Source organism: Microcaecilia unicolor, chromosome 11 (genome assembly GCF_901765095.1).
Source record: "Microcaecilia unicolor chromosome 11, aMicUni1.1, whole genome shotgun sequence".
Taxonomy (NCBI): Eukaryota; Metazoa; Chordata; class Amphibia; order Gymnophiona; family Siphonopidae; genus Microcaecilia; species Microcaecilia unicolor.
The window spans coordinates 2,404,946-2,423,658 of NC_044041.1; the positions used below are offsets into that span (position 1 = coordinate 2,404,946).

The 18,713-nt window shown below is 45.9% G+C and overlaps 1 protein-coding gene across 3 annotated transcripts in view; it reads left to right on the plus strand.

The window, feature by feature from the left end:
- The window catches only part of LOC115480791 (apoptosis-inducing factor 3-like), a 125,253-nt gene that overhangs the window by 58,525 nt on the left and 48,015 nt on the right, over positions 1-18,713 (plus strand). For all 3 annotated transcript variants that reach the window (XM_030219693.1, XM_030219694.1, XM_030219695.1), the window contains 6 exons: positions 360-561; positions 5,139-5,248; positions 6,139-6,248; positions 8,184-8,228; positions 13,354-13,450; positions 15,681-15,793. In XM_030219693.1, coding sequence (XP_030075553.1) covers positions 360-561; positions 5,139-5,248; positions 6,139-6,248; positions 8,184-8,228; positions 13,354-13,450; positions 15,681-15,793 — 677 coding nt within the window. The remainder of the gene's footprint in view (positions 1-359; positions 562-5,138; positions 5,249-6,138; positions 6,249-8,183; positions 8,229-13,353; positions 13,451-15,680; positions 15,794-18,713) is intronic.

An 18,713-nucleotide genomic window follows, 5' to 3' on the forward strand; every position in this document is an offset into this window, starting at 1 on the left:
CAATACTTATGTACTTATGTACTTATGTATTAAAGGCTTGGGAGAAGAGCCAGGCTTTCACCTGCTTCCTGAAGTAGAGGCAGTCTCAAGTTAGATGTAGCCCCTCTGGGTGTAAGTTCCAAAGTGTGGGGGGCTCCTGAGAAGGCTGCGGGTATCATATCGTGCGGGTATCATATCGTGCAATCTCTTTTGATGGTACAGATAGTGATGTTCCTTGGGAGGAGCTTAGAGGCCTCTTAAGGTGTATAAAGGGCAAACATGGTCCATCCATGTCATTAGTGGCTAAGAACAGGCTGTTATGAATGCACCCACTACAGGACACCAATGTCTAACACTGAATCCTTTGCTTCTTCCTACAGTTGAAGTGAAAGTTGAAGTTGTGTTACCTGAAAAGGAGGAGATGTCCCCAAATGGCAAAGCCAGTCCTCTGGCATACAAAGCCAACGGAACCAGCCGGCACTTCCACCTGGAGGAACGTCCCATCACTCTGAACCCCTACCCCAAGGCCAAGGATGTGGTGGAGGCGTCTGTGTGTCATGTGAAGGAGCTGGAGAATGGGCAGTAGGTGCTCACAGATACCATTCTGGGGTTGATGTGACATTTGGAAGGGCAGGAGACATGTCACACTGCATCAGGTTCAGTGCAGAGATATGACACAATCACTGGGACCAGTGCAAACTCTCTTAAATCCAGCCAGAAGAAATTTGATCCAGATTGTATGTATGTGCTGAACATTTCTGGGTCCTGCTCCAGAAGGGTTTCAAACTTTCCCTGGTGGGGATGATTTTTATCCACAGTATTTGCCCGGATACCTGTGCTTTCATTAGTGCCCCTGTCAAACGTACTCACAGGTTTGTGCCCTGTAGTTCGAAAATGTAAAACTATGCCTGCAGTAGCTTCCTCTGATCTTCCTCCATCCCAGGAACAGTGTAATACTGACTGATACACACATATACGTTATGGGGTGCCAATGAACTCTATTTTATAAACACGCTGAGTTGGGCACTATTTAATGCATAGCACCGGGATTCGCACCCAACTTTAGGCATGAGAATCAACGCCAACTGGTGTAAATCTTCATGTATAAACTAGGCGCAGATCCCCCAAATTCGATAATAGTGAACACCCGTGACCCACCCATGCCTCTCCTATGGCCAAGACGCCTTTTCAGTTGCGTGCTAAAAGATTTAGAACAACATCTAGCAAGATGAGCAGGTAAATCCAAATTGTTGCCAATTGAGTCCAATATTTGATTGTTAGTTGCCCAGTTATTGGTACTGGGTTGCTCGTTACTCAATTAAATTCTGCAGGCCATTGTGAGAATCCAAGAGTCTGGCAGGGATGGTGGGCAAGACGCAAACATTTCACCCACAGGAACGTCTGGTTACCGCCTTCCAGGGTCTAGGAAAAATGCTGTTTAAATACTGGAGGTTGATACGCACGTTCATATTACTACATTTAAGAACGAGTTCGGCAACTGGTCCTGTGTCTTGCGCTCTAGTGTCGTACGCTGCACCTCGTAAGAACTGGCTTCAAATTCCCTCCCACTGGAGCTGCTGAGGCCTGGGAAGAGGCTCCATCACATCCTGCATCTGCCGAGGGCTTTGTTTATCAAAACAGGTTCAAATCGCAGCATTAACCCAACATTTTTAACAGAGTCCATTTGATGTAAGAAGTGCTAATGTGCTTGTGGTCCTATTATTAAAGCACTTCGCAGTAATTTGCCTGTCAATGCAGTGCTAATTGCGTGCTGTTTGTTTTGCTATTTTTCAGGAGGGGACATGTCATGGGTAGGGACTGGGTGTGGAAGTGTTATCCCGCTAACATGTTTGCGCTAATTGGATAACTCAGACTCAATACGGGAGCAGGCCTAGAAGTATTTATGCAGATCTCACGTGCTAATGGAAAAATTAGCACAGGACCTGCCAAAAGAAAAAAGCCCTATTTTGGGGCCAGGTTACCAATGGGCTTAGTGCGTGGCAGGGGCGTAGCTACGTGGGGCCACAGGGGCATGGGCCCCCACACATTGCACCCTGGCCCCCTCTACATTTGACCCCCCCCCTGCTGTTGCCTCCCGCCCCCCCGCCCCACCGCCCCGCCGCCACATCAGGTAACTTGTTTGCTGGCAGGGGTCCCCAATCCCCGCCAGCCAAAGAGTTTTCTTCAGTGCCAGTCAATTCTGGCACCTTCGTTGTGGGATCATCTGTTTCTGATGCCTTATGTCCTGCACTGAGCATGTAGCCCCTTGCAGGACGTAAGGTGTCAGAAACAGATGATCCCACAAGAAAGGCACCGGAGTCGACCAGCGCTGAAGAAGACTCTTCGGCTGGCGGGGATTGGGGACCCCTGCCAGCAAACAAGGTACCTGATGCGGCGGCGGGGCAAGAGGCGGGCGGCAGTGGGGGGGGGGGGGGTTTGCAGTGGCGGTCCAAAGTAGCGGGGGGGGGGGGTTGCGGTCCAAAGTGGCGGGGGGGGGGGGGGGCGGTGGCGAGGAGGGGGGTTGGCGGCGCGGGGAGGTGGCTAAACAGTGCCCCCCACCTTGGGCTCTGGCCCCCCCTCCTGCTCAGGTCTGGCTATGCCCCTGGTGCGTGGGAAAGCCCTGCGATAAAAGGCTCCTTTCAGACAGATGCTCTGCAATTAGCCTCTCTGAAAACTGACTAGGGCTGAGTTTTTGCTCAAAATTTCACAAAACTCTTAAAAAGCAGGTGACAGGAGGGATAGATTTCAGGTGGGGGGAAAAGTTAGGCGCTGAGCACCGACTTTCAGCACCAGGGCGCTTCAATGAGACTCATGAACGTAGACAAATGAATGGCCTACATTTAGGTGACTATTCAGCTGAAAACTTAAGCTCCTAGATTTGACTGAAAATTTAGGGACCTAACGTAAGAACTTTAGCTTTTTTCGAAAACAAATAATGATATGCAAAACCTGCTGGAACATGTTAGTACTAACCCCTTTCCTGCTTTTGGCATTGTGTCCTCACTAAAGTTTGCGTGGGATTTACCTGCAGAAACAGAGAATGTGCTAAGGGAAAGGGAAATGGGATTTGATCTACTGCCTTTCTGGGGTTTTTGCAACTACATTCAAAGCGGTTTACATACTATATGCAGGCACTTATTTGTACCAGGGGCCATAGGAGCCAATTTTTCAAAATGATTGGGGGGTGCTGAAATTTTATTTTTACAGGTGGTGCATTCCATGCCCCCCTCTACCCCCTCCCCCCACCCCGTCCCCTCCACCCTCTCCCTCCACGTTCCAGCTCCCCTCTCCCTCCCTCAGAGTTCCAGTCCCTTTCGCCTCCTCCCTCCCTACCCCTGGGCAGATGTAAAAATTCTCTGAATAGTCTTAGGAAAACGCACCCTCCTGATACATTGTCAATCATCCACTCTCTGTAGCCAAAATCTAGGCATCCAGGGAACTGCGCAGGGGAACCTACTTTTAAGTGTCAGTCGTCCATATTTTTACAAACAGCCTTATCTTTTTATAGAAACATTTTCTTTCATCATTTTGCGCACAGATTTATTGGGGGTAATTGTTTTATAAACAAGGCCCCAGTGCTTGTGTACAAATCATGCATGCTAAGCTCAGTGGGAACCAGTGTTGCCAGGTGGGCGGTTTTCCCGCCCAATTGGGCGGTTTTCCGTGACCCGCCGCAGGAAATTTTTGCCCGTGGCGGGTTGCGGTTTTTTGGGCTTGTTTTGGGGTCTTTCGGCGTTTTTTTTAGCGGTTTTTCAGGCCGCGGGGGCGTGGCTAGTGACATTTTGGGCGGGGTTAGTGATATTCTGGGTGGGGCCGATGACGGGGAGGCGGGGTCGTGACGGAAGAGGCGGGGCCGATGACGGCGGGGGCGGGGTTGATGACGGCGGGGGTGGGGGTGTCAGGGGCGGGGTTTGACTTTGGGCGGGTTTGGGCTGGTTTGGGTGGGGAAAAAATTTTCCACCTGGCAACCCTGGGGGAACTTGCAGAATAGTGTAAGTCTCACAAGCAACTGTGCAAATGTCAGTATTCTAAGCACTGAAAATCCCATTCTACCCTTATAAAATTATCCTCAGTAGCAGAGGCGTAGCCAGACAACAGATTTTAGGTGGGCCTAGACAAGAAGTGGGTGGGCACCAAGTGTTCTTCCTCCCCCCAACCACCACCAGAAAAATATCTCAGCTGGCGGGAAAATGCTTCTTTCTATCTTGGGGGTCTGCAGCAGGAATGTGCTGAAAACTGAGAATGCGCAGATGCTGGTATCGTAGAGAGTAGTGTCTTCAGCTGGCCAAGCTTGGGATCCCCACCAGCTACCGCTAAACGTGTGCTACTGTTGGATGGGCCTGAGCCCTAAACGGGTGGGTCCTGGCCCACCAAGGCCCACCTGTGGCTATGCCACTGCTCAGTAGCCAAGATTCACCCTGACGAACAGAGATATAATTCCCGGCTCCCAAGCGGTGGAGCATTGCAGAACCAGCGCCCATCACACCTGAGGCATAAGAGTTTTAACTGACATAGAAACATGACGGCAGATAAAGGCCATATGACCCATCCAGTCTGCCCATCCTCTGTAACCCCCAATTCTTCCTGTTCCTAAGCGATCCCATGCCTTTTTAAATTCTGGAACAGTCCTCGACTCCACCATGACATTATTTTTACGGTCCTGTTATTTCATTCATTTGTTTTTCACAGAGCTGTAGCGAGGGGAGCTGACACCCAGGGCGGGTCGCCGCTGCGCACCCCCCCCCCGGGTGCAGCACGGCGCATCCTCCTCCCGCTGGAGCGCACCCCCCCTGAGTGCATACCCCCCCCCGGAGCGCATACCTGCGGCGAGGGACGGGCGGGAGGGCCGATCCGCCCCGACTGCACGTTGCTGGGGTGTGTCGGCTCCGTTCTGGTTCACTGCTCTCTCTGTCCCAGAACAGGAAGTAACCTGTTCCGGGGCAGAGAGGGCAGTGCACCAGCGCGGAGCCGACACCCCTAGCGGCGTGCACCCGGGGTGGACCGCCCCCCCTTCCTACGCCACTGGTTTTTAATAATCAACAGAAAATTTACTGACAGCTGGCAGCCCTGGTCTCCTCCCTCCTTGTGCGCATCATGGCTGCTTGTGAAACAGTTTGCACGTGCAGCTCTGGAGCAAACTTTCTTCTGCTTTCATGTAGGATGCGAGAGGTGGACCTGGGCTGTGGCAAAGCCCTTCTGATCAAACAGAACGGAGAATACTACGCCATGGGACACAAGTGTCCACATTACGGGGCACCACTGGTGAAAGGTGAGAAATCTCTGATCCTACCACTTTACGTGGGAAATAATGGTCGGCTTACAGAATTTGGGATCACTGTCTAGATAACTCTGTTGGTTGGAGGGATACCCAGATATTTAGTGTCGCTATCCGGATAACTCTGGCGGGTGGTGGTAATATCCACATATTTAGTGTCGCTATCCGGATAACTGTGGCGGCTGGTGGTAATATCCACACATTTGGTGTCCCTATCCGGATAACTCTGGCGGGTGGTGGTAATATTCACATACTGTATTTGGTGTCGCTATCCGGATAACTCTGGCGGTTGGTGGTAATATTCACATATTTGGTGTCCCTATCCGGATAACTCTGGTGGGTGGTGGTAATAGCCACACATTTGGTGTCGCTATCCGGATAACTCTGGCGGGTGGTGGTAATATCCACATATTCGGTGTCCCTATCCGGATAACTCTGGCGGGTGGTGGTAATATCCACATATTTGGTGTCACTATCCGGATAACTCTGGCGGGTGGTGGTAATATCCACATATTTGGTGTCGCTATTCGGATAACTCTGGCGGGTGGTGGTAATATCCACATATTCGGTGTCGCTATCCGGATAACTCTGGCGGTTGGTGGTAATATCCACATATTTGGTGTCACTATCCGGATAACTCTGGCAGGACGTGATATATCCAGATATCTAGTGTCGCTGTCCGGCTGTTGCTGAACATAGAAATATATCAGGACACAAAATACTTCCATCCAATAATCTGTTTTGGGTCTGGGAAGGCCTCTCTTCTGAGAATTTGGTACCTTAACTCACGTTCGGCTTTCTGGTCAGCGAAGCAAACTCTTATCCTGGACAGAAAGACGCAGCTGTGAGAACAGTTATTGTAACTGGCCGTCTCTGTCTTGCAGGAGTGCTGTCCAGAGGAAGAATTCGCTGCCCCTGGCACGGTGCCTGCTTCAGTATTGGCACTGGGGACATCGAGGACTTTCCAGGATTAGATGGTTTGCCAAAATTTCAGGTGCATTTTCTATAAAACAATTCAGAGAGTTGCCTGTCAGAGGGTCAGTTTCAGGAATGTGGAATTTATTTAACAGGGGAGTCTCTGGGGCTTCATGTGGCTTCAGTAGTTCTGTCTATGAGAACATCTTGTAAAGGGGTCGCTGGGCACCCTTGTGCCCTGACTAGCTCTTAAATAACGTAAAACCAACAAAATAACACAGCTTTAGTAACACTCCACATTTCTGGCACTGGCTCAAAGTGGAATTGTAGCTTAATCCTCCTTGTTTATCATACAAAAAACTAATTTTAGCAATATATCACAACAGTGATACAAACTTGATATACAGCCTTTCACAGTTACTACTACTACTACTACTACTTAACATTTCTAGAGCGCGACTAGGGTTACGCAGCGCTGTACAAGTTAACAAAGAAGGACGGTCCCTGCTCAAAGGAGCTTACAATCTAAAGAACGAAATGTCAAGTTGGGGCAGTCTAGATTTCCTGAGTAGAGGTGTAGTGGTTAGGTGCCGAAGGCGACATTGAAGAGGTGGGCTTTAAGCAGAGATTTGAAGATGGGGAGGGAGGGGGCCTGGCGTATGGGCTCAAGGAGTCCGTTCCACGCATGGGGTGAGGCGAGGCAGAAAGGGCGGAGCCTGGAGTTGGCGGTGGTGGAGAAGGGTACTGAAAGGAAGGATTTGTCCTGAGAGTGGAGGTTACGTAAGGGGAGATGAGGGTTGAGAGGTAAGGAGGGGCTGCAGATCGAGTGCATTTGTAGGTTAGTAGCAGAAGCTTGAACTGAATGCGGTACCTGATCGGAAGCCAATGAAGTGACTTGAGGAGAGGGGTGATATGAGTGTATTGGTCCAGGCGGAAGATAAGGCGTGCAGCAGAGTTCTGAACGGACTGAAGGGGGGATACATGGCTAAGTGGGAGACCAGTGAGGAGTAGGTTGCAGTAGTCAAGGTGAGAGGTAATGAGAGAGTGGATGAGAGTTCAGGTGGTGTGCTCTGAGAGGAAAGGGCGAATTTTGCTAATGTTATAGAGGAAGAAGCGACACGTCTTGGCTATCTGCTGGATATGAGCAGAGAAGGAGAGGGAGGAGTCGAAGATGACACTGAGGTTGCGGGCAGATGAGACGGGGACGATGAGGGTGTTATCAACCGAGATGGAGAATGGAGGGAGAGGAGAAGTGGGTTTGGGTGGGAAATAAAATCAATAAAATCAATAAAATCAAAGCGGTTTACATTTTAAAATCAAAACAGAGAACAGGAAAGGACCACCAAATTACTGACAGAACACTGTAAACCGTTTTGATTTGAGCACAAGTAAAATGGTGTATCAAATGGAAAAAATGATAAAGTGATTGTGAGAGGGAAAAAACAACCCATTGCAGATCAACACCATCAACCGCCACCACAGCATCAGCCCTCTGTACATTTAACGTGATGCTTTCATCTATCTCCCATATATACACAGGAAATGTTCCTGACTCATTCCCTCTATGGTTCAGCTCTTCATTTCTAACTTTCCAGTCCTTCCAAGGTTACATACATATAATGCATACAGCGCTGCGTACATCTAGTAGCGCTATAGAAATGATTAGTAATAGTGGTAGTTGGAGTACTACTACTACTTAACATTTCTAAAGCGCTGCCTGGGTTATGCAGCGCTGTACAATTTAACAAAGAAGGACAGTCCCTGCTCAAAGGAGCTTACAATCTAAAGGACAAAAAGTGTTCACCTTCCCTGAGATCGTAACAATAAAGCTGCTCATAAAAGGTTAGACACCTTACAAAAATCAATTCCCACAGGTAATGCTCAGCTTTATCTTTTACTGACAAGTAATATAACATGAGAATAACATACTTCCTGTTAAGAAATTCTTTAAAAAGTCGCTCACCAATTTGGCTTGGAAGTGTAACTATTTTATTGTTTTTTTTTTTTCATTTAGGTGAAAATAGAGAAGGAGAGAGTTTATATTCGAGCAAGCAAACAGGTGAGAAGAGTCTGTGTGAATCCATGACAGCAAGGTCTGGAGAGAATGAGAGGGGGAAATGAAGCAGGACCATTATCTCTTCCACAGGGAAACATTTTGCATTTCATTTAGCCTTTTTTAAAACCAATTTTAGAGCTTTTGAAAACGTTTTCAGACATTTGTGTTAATAGCACAATGTTTTATATGCGTGAGAACATTTTCACTCATGTTAATTCATAGGTCACTGGATGTTATTTTGATTTTGAGAGCATTAAGAGGCCCTTTTTTCTGACTTGTGGTAGTTTTAAGGGGGTAATTTTATAAGACGGGCACCTCCTTTTAGGCACCCTGACACTGTGCAGTGACAGCATAACTCTGTAACGGCACCTGATGCCTGGATTCTGTTATAGAAATACCTAGTACAATCTGGTATCAGAGTGCCTGAAATTTAGGTACCTGCATTTGCACCAACCTAAATGTGCCTGAATGCAACAGGGACGTGAGTTGCTACTATTTGGGATTGGCCACTGTTGGAAGCAGGAAACTGGGCTAGATGGACCATTGGTCTCATCCAGTATAGTTATTCTTATATGTTTGCATGAGTAACTTGCAGTATTCTGTAAGTGACGCAAGTACATAAGAACATAAGAATAGCCATACTGGGTCAGACTAATGGTCCATGTAGCCCAGTATTCTGCTTCCAGTAGTGGCCAATCCAGGTCACAAGTAACTGGCAGAAACCCAAACAGTAGCAACATTCCATGTAGAACCCCAAAGAGTAACACGATTCTGGAATCCCAAAGAGTAGCAACATTCCATTCAGAATCTCACATAGTAGCAACATTCCATGTAGAACCCCAAAGAGCAACAACATTCCATTCAGAATCTCAAACAGTAGCAACATTCCATGCAGAACCCCAAAGAGTAGCTACATTCCATTCAGAATCTCAATTAGTAGCAACATTCCATGGAGAACCCCAAAGAGTAGCAACATTCCATTCAGAATCTCATATAGTAGCAACATTCCATGTAGAACCCCAAAGAGAAACAACATTCCATTCATAATCTCAAACAGTAGCAACATTCCATGCAGAACCCCAAAGAGTAGCTACATTCCATTCAGAATCTTAATTAGTAGCAACATTCCATGGAGAACCCCAACGAGTAGCAACATTCCATTCAGAATCTCATATAGTAGCAACATTCCATGCAGAACCCCAAAGAGCAACAACATTCCATTCAGAATCTCAAACAGTAGCAACATTCCATGCAGAACCCCAGAGTAGCAACATTCTATTCAGAATCTCAAACAGTAGCAATATTCCATGGAGAACCCCAAAGAGTAGCAACATTCCATTCAGAATCTCATGTAGTAGCAACATTCCATGGAGAACCCCAAAAAGCAACAACATTCCATTCAGAATCTCATGTAGTAGCAACATTCCATGGAGAACCCCAAAGAGCAGCAATGTTCCATTCAGAACCTCATATAGTAGTAATATTCCATGTAGAACCCCAAAGAGTAGCAACATTACATTAAGAATCTGAAATAGTAGCAACATTCCATTCAGAATCTGAAATAGTAGCAACATTCCATGGAGAACCCCAAAGAGTAGCAACATTCCATTCAGAATCTCATGTAAAAGCAACATTCCATGTAGAACCCCAAAGAGCAACAACATTCCATTCAGAATCTGAAATAGTAGCAACATTCCATGCTACCAATCCCAGGGCAAGCTGTGGCTTCCCAATGTCCATCTCAGTAACAGACTATGGACTTTTCCTTCAGCAACTTCTCCAAACCTTTTTTGAAACCAGATACACTAACAGCCATTACCACTTCCTCCGGCAAAGAGTTCCAGAACTTAACTATTCTTTGGGTGAAAAAAATATTTCCTCCTGTTTGTTTTAAAAGTATTTCCATGTAACTTTCTTGCGTGTGCCCTGGTCTTTGTACTTTTTGAAAGAGTAAAAATCGATTTACTTCTACTCGTTCTAAACCACTCAGGATTTTGTAGACCTCAATTATATCCCTCCTCAGCCGCCTCTTTTCCAATCTGAGAGAGGATATGATTGAGGTCTGCATGATATGAATGATGTGCCGTAATTGTATCTTTGCATATAACAGAAACATTTTACCTTATTGATCACAAGCTTTTATTATGTCATCTTGTGGCTTCTGGAATTTACGGGAGGGTTTTAGGTCAGTTCTTTTCCTTCATTATAGACAGAATCTGTTGTGTGTTTTTTTATTCTCTTGTACCACAGGTTTTGGTTTGCTTCAGGGGTCAGTTTTGTTGGTTAGGAGAAGCCTAGTGGTTAGTGCAGTGGACTTTGATCCTGGGGAACTGAGTTCGATTCCCACTGCTGCTGCTTGTGACTCTGAGCGAGTCATTTAACCCCCCATTGCCCCAGGTACAAATAAGTACCTGAATATATGTAAACCGCTTTGAATGTAGCTGCAAACACCTCAGAAAGGCGGTATATCAAGTCCCAGTTCCCTTTCCCTATTTGAGGTTCCACATGGAATGTTGCTACTATTGAGATTCTGTTGCTACTATTTGAGATTCTACATGGAATGTTGCTATTCCACTAGCAACATTCCATATAGAAGCCTGCCTTGCAGATCAGCAACGCAACCGCGCAGACTTCTGTTTCTGTGAGTCTGACGTCCTGTACTCTGGGCAAGTCACTTAACCCTCCATTGCCCCTGGTACAAAATAAGTACCTGAATATATGTAAACCGCTTTGAATGCAGTTGCAAAAACCTCAGAAAGTCTGTATGTGAAGTCCCATTTCCCTTTCGCCTTTTTAATGTGTTCCTAGGTCATTTGGTAGTTCTCATTCAAACATGTGGCATTAATAGATTCAGTTACGCAGGTGATATTCAACCAGTGTTGAGTGTTGACTGTCTTAGGGCCCTGTTTACTAAGCCGCGTTATAGGCGCGTTAGCGTCTTTAACGCATGCTAACCATGTACGCTCGTTAAGTGTGTATGTACCTACAATATTCCATAGTTAGTGCACATGCTAATTGGAGGCATGTTAAAAATGCAAACGCACCTTAGTAAACAAGGCCTTTAGTTCTGACCTTTCACTGTTGAATTTGTGTCTAGATGCAGTGTCCAAATGGCAGGCGGATAATAGACTGAAACTGAATCCCTTAAAGTCCTATTCCAGGCCTGCCCTGGCTCCACAGTTAGCTCAGTCTATCCCTCACCGACCATCTCAGGTTGTATGTTTGACTCAAACCTACCCTTTGACACTCAGTTTAACTACTGTGTGTGGGTCAGTGTTTTTGTACGGTGTCAGCTTTAGTCTGTTGAATGATTTTCATTACTCAGTTATTCTGAGGATCGACTAAATAATTTACTTCAGGAACCACCAATTTTTGATGAGAATGAGGATGAAACTTTATTTGATAAGTGGCAGGGTCTTTTTGTCAAGGCTCATTCATTAAAGAACTGTGTTCCATTTTTAAAGGCCCGTGGTGCTGTTTTTTTTGTTTGGTTTTCATTACTCTTTACCGTGATCCTATTCTGCCTGGATTACTGTAATTCTTTACACAATGACCTCTATGAAGCAGCTTCAGAACCTGCAAAATGCAGCTGTTCGGTGCTGTTTAACACAAAGAGGTCAGGTCGTATTTCTTCCCTTCTAAAATTTAGAATGAAATTCAGAATTTTGTTGGTAGCTCATAGAGCTTTTATATTCCAGGGTCCAAGAGAATTTATCAAATCACCAAATTCCTCTTGTCACCCCATGTTCGCTTCAATCACAACATCATCTCTATCTAGTTATCCCTTCACCTGCATTTTAAGACTGCTCGCAGATCAGCGTTCTTCTGTCTCACCCTTGTTCTTTTCAGTTTTCTCCATCTTTACCTTAGGGAAGAATTTTCCTTTAAAAAAAATGTTAAAACAGCATTGAAAACATCTTCCTGTGAGTTGGTCCTTTTAGCACTTATTAAAGCCTATTAATGAGGTAGGAAGATCTTAGATACTTCTCATGCAAAGAGGATGCTGTTATCATCCTGCTTGAATGGATGATGTATCTACTACTACTACTACTACTACTACTATTTAGCATTTCTATAGCGCTACAAAGCATACGCAGCGCTGCACAAACATAGAAGAAAGACAGTCCCTGCTCAAAGAGCTATGTAATAAAAGTGAGCCAAGTATAGGACAATCAAGCCATTGTGACATCACTGATGAGGTTGGCTCTTATTGGTGGACTGAGTCATTATGACATCACAATATTAGCTCTGGTTACAAGAGACTACTACTACTACTATTTAGCATTTCTATAGCGCTACAAGGCGTACGCAGCGCTGCACAAACATAGAAGAAAGACAGTCCCTGCTCAAAGAGCTTACAATCTAATAGACAAAAAATAAATAAAGTAAGCAAATCAAATCAATTAATGTGAACGGGAAGGAAGAGAGGAGGGTAGGTGGGGGCGAGTGGTTACAAGTGGTTACGAGTCAAAAGCAATGTTAAAGAGGTGGGCTTTCAGTCTAGATTTAAAGGTGTCCAAGGATGGGGCAAGACGTAGGGGCTCAGGAAGTTTATTCCAGGCGTAGGGTGCAGCGAGACAGAAGGCGCGAAGTCTGGAGCTGGCAGTAGTGGAGAAGGGCCATTTACTACTACTACTATTTAGCATTTCTATAGCGCTACAAGGTGTACGCAGCGCTGCACAAACATAGAAGAAAGACAGTCCCTGCTCAAAGAGCTTACAATCTAATAGACAAAAAATAAAGTAAGCAAATCAAATCAATTAATGTGAACGGGAAGGAAGAGAGGAGGGTAGGTGGAGGCGAGTGGTTACAAGTGGTTACTAGTCAAAAGCAATGTTAAAGAGGTGGGCTTTCAGTCTAGATTTAAAGGTGGCCAAGGATGGGGCAAGACGTAGGGGCTCAGGAAGTCTATTCCAGGCATAGGGCGCAGCAAGACAGAAGGAGCGAAGTCTGGAGTTGGCAGTAGCGGAGAAGGGAACAGATAAGAAGGATGTCATCGAAGATGACAAATGGCTTTAAAGTGAGGCTGTTTCCAGAGATGGGGTTGGGGTGGGGTTGGGGGGCTCCAGAGTGGACTCAGCTAAAGGCTGAGTGCTTTTTCTTAACTGACCTGCAGTTCTGCTTTCAGGCTCTCCAGTCGCAAAGACGGACGAAGGTTATGGCAAAGTGTATCACTCTGAGCAACTATAACACCAGCATCACCAACGTGCTGATCATTGGTGCAGGTACTGGATCTCTGCAGTCACGTCACAGCTCGTTACTGAAACATTATTTATATACGTTGGAAGCAAAGTGAAAGTATGGATGAGACCCTTAACAAAGGGGGAGGAAGAGGTGCCACCCTCCAATAATTCTAGAAAGTTTAATACGTTTAACCAATTCGGTGTTCTTAAAGAAAACGCTTTGAAGAAAGCAAATGAAGGAATAAATAAAATCCAACCCTTGGGCAATTTTGAATACAATCTTTGCAGCACATTTTCAAAGGTTAGCAGGTGTGTAGTTTCCCTTTGAAAATTAGAAGCTGCAAAATCTGTGTGTGGAAAGAAGCCTCATATTTTTCACTTTCTACTTGTGTAGGAAAAGTCAAGTGAAATCAAAATATTTCACGCACAAAGTCCTATCCACAGAAATTCCTCTTTATAACCTGGCTAAACGCACGTGTGCCATGGATGCCCGCACAGACTTCAGATGGCAGAGGAGAGGGAAGGGAAGGGAGACTTTTCAGACAGGTTGATTGACCCAGGCAGTGGCCACTTCCCTACTTAGCTCATTTTCAAGGTTGTCCCTCCTCATGTTCAGCATATATAAAGGGTAAAACCATTTCTAATGTTTGTTTGATCCCTGGTTATTGAGGACGAAAGAATGCAGATAATTTAACCGCTTCTGTGGAAGTGATTACGGGGGTTATTTCACTTATATTGTTTAATGAATCTGGGTTTGAGCAGTTTTGTGTTGTTTTATTTACAAATCTAAGATACGTCATCCTGCAGCCCCCCCCCCCCCCCCCCCCGGCTGATGTTCACGTGGTTTTGTTTTTCTCTTTCTGGATTTGGGATAGTTTATTCTTTGCCAGGAGACAGGACTCTGCTGGTTTTTGCCTATCTCTCTAGGGCAGGGGAAAGTGGTAAGGAGCCCACTCCATCTCAGCGAGACTTCAGTTTTTGGGTGGGCCTTGGGGTGGACTGGGTGGACTCCTCCCCCTGAGACAGTAAAAATGAATACATTGGCTGACGGACATCCCCATGCTCCGTTAGCGAGAGAGTCCTCTTTGGATTCTCCTCCCCCCCCCCCCCACCAAGTAGTCTCATCCCCGCTGCAGTCAACAGCGTGTTTACAGCCGCCGACACTGGCACTGCCCCTCCCCCATGCACTCTCAGTTCAACCAGCATCCCACCCCCCATGCTCACATGCGTGAGAGGAGGGAAATACTGTTGGCAGCTGCAAACACACTGCTGACTGTCACAGGGATGAGACTGCTTGACGGGGCCTGAGGATCCCCGCCAGCTAATCTAACTGGGTGGGCCTGAAGTGAAGCTGGGTGGGCCCCTACCCCCCTTGGCTCACCCATGGCTATTCCACTGTCTCTTCCCCCAATCTGTCTGCCCTGTAGCCCGGCCCCAGCTCTTAATGTCTCCCAGGCCTCAGTTTCTCTCTTCCCTTCAAACCATCATCACTCTGTCTCTCTCTCCCTCTTCCACTCCCTCCCTCCTCATTAGTCCACTCACACTCCACCAGTCTCTCTTTTCCCCTACTGATCTCTGGGCTTTGAGCCACTATCCTTCTGCTGAGGCTCTGGGCTCTGTCTCCATTTTCCCACTGCTGCCCTGCTAATCTTCTGGACACCACCTCACTAACCTGTATCCCACGAGCCTCCCACTGCCCTGCTGATCTCCTGGTCCATGTAGATCCCACGCTGTGGCTGATTACCTGATTTTCCAGCCTACAAAAGCAGACCATAGTGTAGCATTTATTCTTCTATTCCGCATGTGTCCAAAAATCAGGTTCAGTGCGGATTACAATTTAAAGACTGTGGGTAGAAACCGGAAATTTCAAACAAATTGTACAGTTTAATCAATGCATCAGCTAAGTCTGCTAACACATAACAAACTTTTGAAATAGAAAAGTTTTAAAAAGTTTTGTAAATTTCCTATAGTCTAAATATCAGCAATTAACCAGGCAAGTGATGACTCCGTCCCGGAAACGCCTCCAAGATAACCCGTTTAGCGTTAGATACTAACCGGACATTATCGGTGACTGTAACTGGATAAGTGTCGCTGAAAATGAGCGGTTAGGTCAAGCAAACGATTTAATTTGCCAAGATCTCTTTCTGGCTGGTTAAATTGCTTTGATTTCGGCCTCTACAGATTTAGCCATTGCAGGTGAACACAACTTCCTTTGAATGTCGGTGAAGAGATTTCCTTTGTTATTAACGCACTTCTGGTCTTCTACCTCTAGGTCCAGCTGGATTACTGTGTGCAGAAACATTACGGCAAGAGGGGTTTTCCGACAGAATTGTAATGTGTACAATGGAGAAGTATTTACCCTACGACAGACCCAAACTGAGCAAGGTTCGTGGAGTCTTTCCTTCACATTCTAGTAAACTCAGGTGTGGGACAGCTGCAAAACTGTGTCCAGCGGATGAGGACGTCAGGATTTTAGCAGCTGAATATGGACCCTGAGACTGAATGGCTCTGAGTCTGGTCAGGTACTAATAGTAGCAAAACACTGAACTCTCATACACAACAGTCTCCGGCTCACGTCACAGTGAACGTGCGTCCAGACTTTGGAATACATCATCCTTGATAGTGCAGCTGGCCCCCTGACTTGATGGGGCTGAGGGTAACCCATCGGGTGATTATGTGTGACAATACTATCAAAATCTCCTCCACACAGAACAATGATAAATGACTCCTGTAGGCCAGGAGCATAGCCAGACCTTGATTTGGGGGGGGGGGGGGGGAGACACTTTTTGGCCTGCCTCCCTGCTGCTGCTGCTGCTGCATGATGGTACCTTGGACGGCAGGGGTCCCCAACCTCCGCCAGCTGAAGCATTTGTCCCACGCTGGTCTTGCATTGCCTACCCTGCTCTGTTCTCAGTCGCGCCATGCATGCTCGTTTTCATGAAATAGAGCATGCACAAAATGTTGCGCGTGTTCAGTTTCACTAAAATGAGTGTGCATTGCACAACTAAGAGCAGGGTAGGCAATGTGGCGAGACCAGCATGGGACAAACGCTACAGCTGGTGGGGGTTAGGGACCCCGCCAGCCAAACCAGGGACTCCAGAGCCAATTTGGGAGGGCCCAGGCCCCACCTCGGCTGTAGGACAGGCAGAGCAATCCACACAGGAAAAGTAACTAAGGGGGTTGATAGACATTTCTATAAAAATACCCATTTATTGAGCCCTCCCCAGGCAGGTATAAAGGTGAATTAAAAAGCGCTATCTTATGAGCCGCTCTTAAAGTTAGGCGCAGGGAATCGCGCCTAACATACACCACGGCCATTTGCACCAACTATTCTATAACAACATGCGTAAATATTAGGAACACCCCCATTCTGCCCATGACCCCCCCCCCCCCATTTCCATGCCCCTTTTTCTACTCATGCGTTAAATTTAGTATGGCTCCTGCACCTAAATCCAATTAAATGTAGGTATCCCCAGGACATAGCTGAAGGTGATCCCTGGTAATCTAGTACGACAAGGCAGGAGTGGTCCCCTTCTGTTTCCTCCCGGTCTGGTAGCAGTGACCCCTAGCGGCAGTTTTGCAGTACTACTGATAAGGATCAGCTTTCAACATAAGGGGAAGTGCATTTGTTACTCAGACAGGTCGGCACATCTCCACCGTCAAGCACTCCTCAAAGTCAAAAGAGAGATTAGCTGTGGGCAAATGGAGAAATTTGATGAGGTATATGTGTACTGAGGATAAATTGCTTTGAAGGATTGCCCAAACCATACCAGGAGCACAACCTCCTTTCAGTGCATTTTAAACCCATATGTTGCCATTTTGCACATAGAAGTTCATTTTATATATGTGCAGGTGGCGCCTATAGTTTCTAAAGTTTGAACATGTAGCGTTGGTGGGTGACTCCAAAGGGAAGTCTGCTCTGTGGAGCTTGCATGGGATTCAAGAGGCAGGGAGTAAAAACTTCCACCCTCCCAATTAAGACATTAAGGGGTGCAGTTATCAGTATGGGCTACTGTTAAGATCTTATTTTAACACTAACTCAGGTCCATTTTATGCAGTGAGACCTAGATACTAATAACTGAGGTTAACAGTAAAATAACACATTTTAATGGAGCCCAGGTTGATAACTCCCCCCCCCCCCTTAATTAAAGAAAAAAGCAATGTATCTAGAAAGTGAAATCACTGCTCTATGTAATAAAAGTGAGTCAAGTATAGGACAGTCAAGCCATTGTGACATCACTCATGAGGTTGGCTCCTATTGGTGGACTGAGGCATTATGACATCACAATCTCTGCTCTGGTTACCAAAGACTGAAACTCTTCATATTAAAGGGGGAAAGTTATCAACGTGGGATACCCTTAAGAAGTGTTATGTTACCACTAACTGGTCCCATTTTGTGCAATCAGACCTAGTTACCAATAACTGGGGTTAAAGTAGCCCACGTTAACTTCTCCTTTCATTAAAGAAAAAAAGAAATGTTTCCAAAAATCAGAATCACTGCTATGTGTAATAAAAGTGAGCCAAGAGGATAACAAGAGGAGGCTAGAGATTCCAAGATGTCACCTAAACGTAGAAAACAATTTCTTCAGATATGGATGCCTTATATTCAGATTCTAAGTCCCAGGGGTCGGAGTTTACTTATTAATGCATATTGATTTTCTCTGTTTTGTAATAAGCTGTTTTACATAGAGTACAAAGTTCAATACATAATCTGTAATCTGCTAAACAGTTCTGGATTATTGGTACTGTTGTACTTCCTTGAATTTATACGAAGTTTTTGGAATTTGAGTGGTACAGGGGTGGGATGGAGGGGATGGGAAGGGGAGGGGAGAGATGGGGGGGTATGGGTAGTTTATAAGCTGTATAGTTCATGAATAGTTTTTGTAAATTTGGCATTATTGTGTATGCTTACTTTGAGTTATCAATAAAATTTACTTTAAAAAAAAAAAAAAAAAAAGTGAGACAAGTATAGGACAATCAAGCCATTGTGACATCAGTGATGAGGCTGGCTCCTATTGGTGGAATGAGACTTATGACATCACAATATCAGCTCTGGTTACCAAAGACTGAAATTGTTCACACTAAGAGGGGAAGTTATCAACGTGGGCCACTGTTAAGATGGGTTATTTTACTACTAACTGGTGCTATTTTACCACAGGTCCAGTTTATGTAATAAGACCTAGTTCCTAATAACTGGGGTTAACAGTAAAAGAACACATTTTAATGGAGCCCATGTTGCTAACATCCCCCCCCCCCCCCAAGGAATATAATGTAAGTTTCCAAAGGACATCCTGTTCTAATCCCT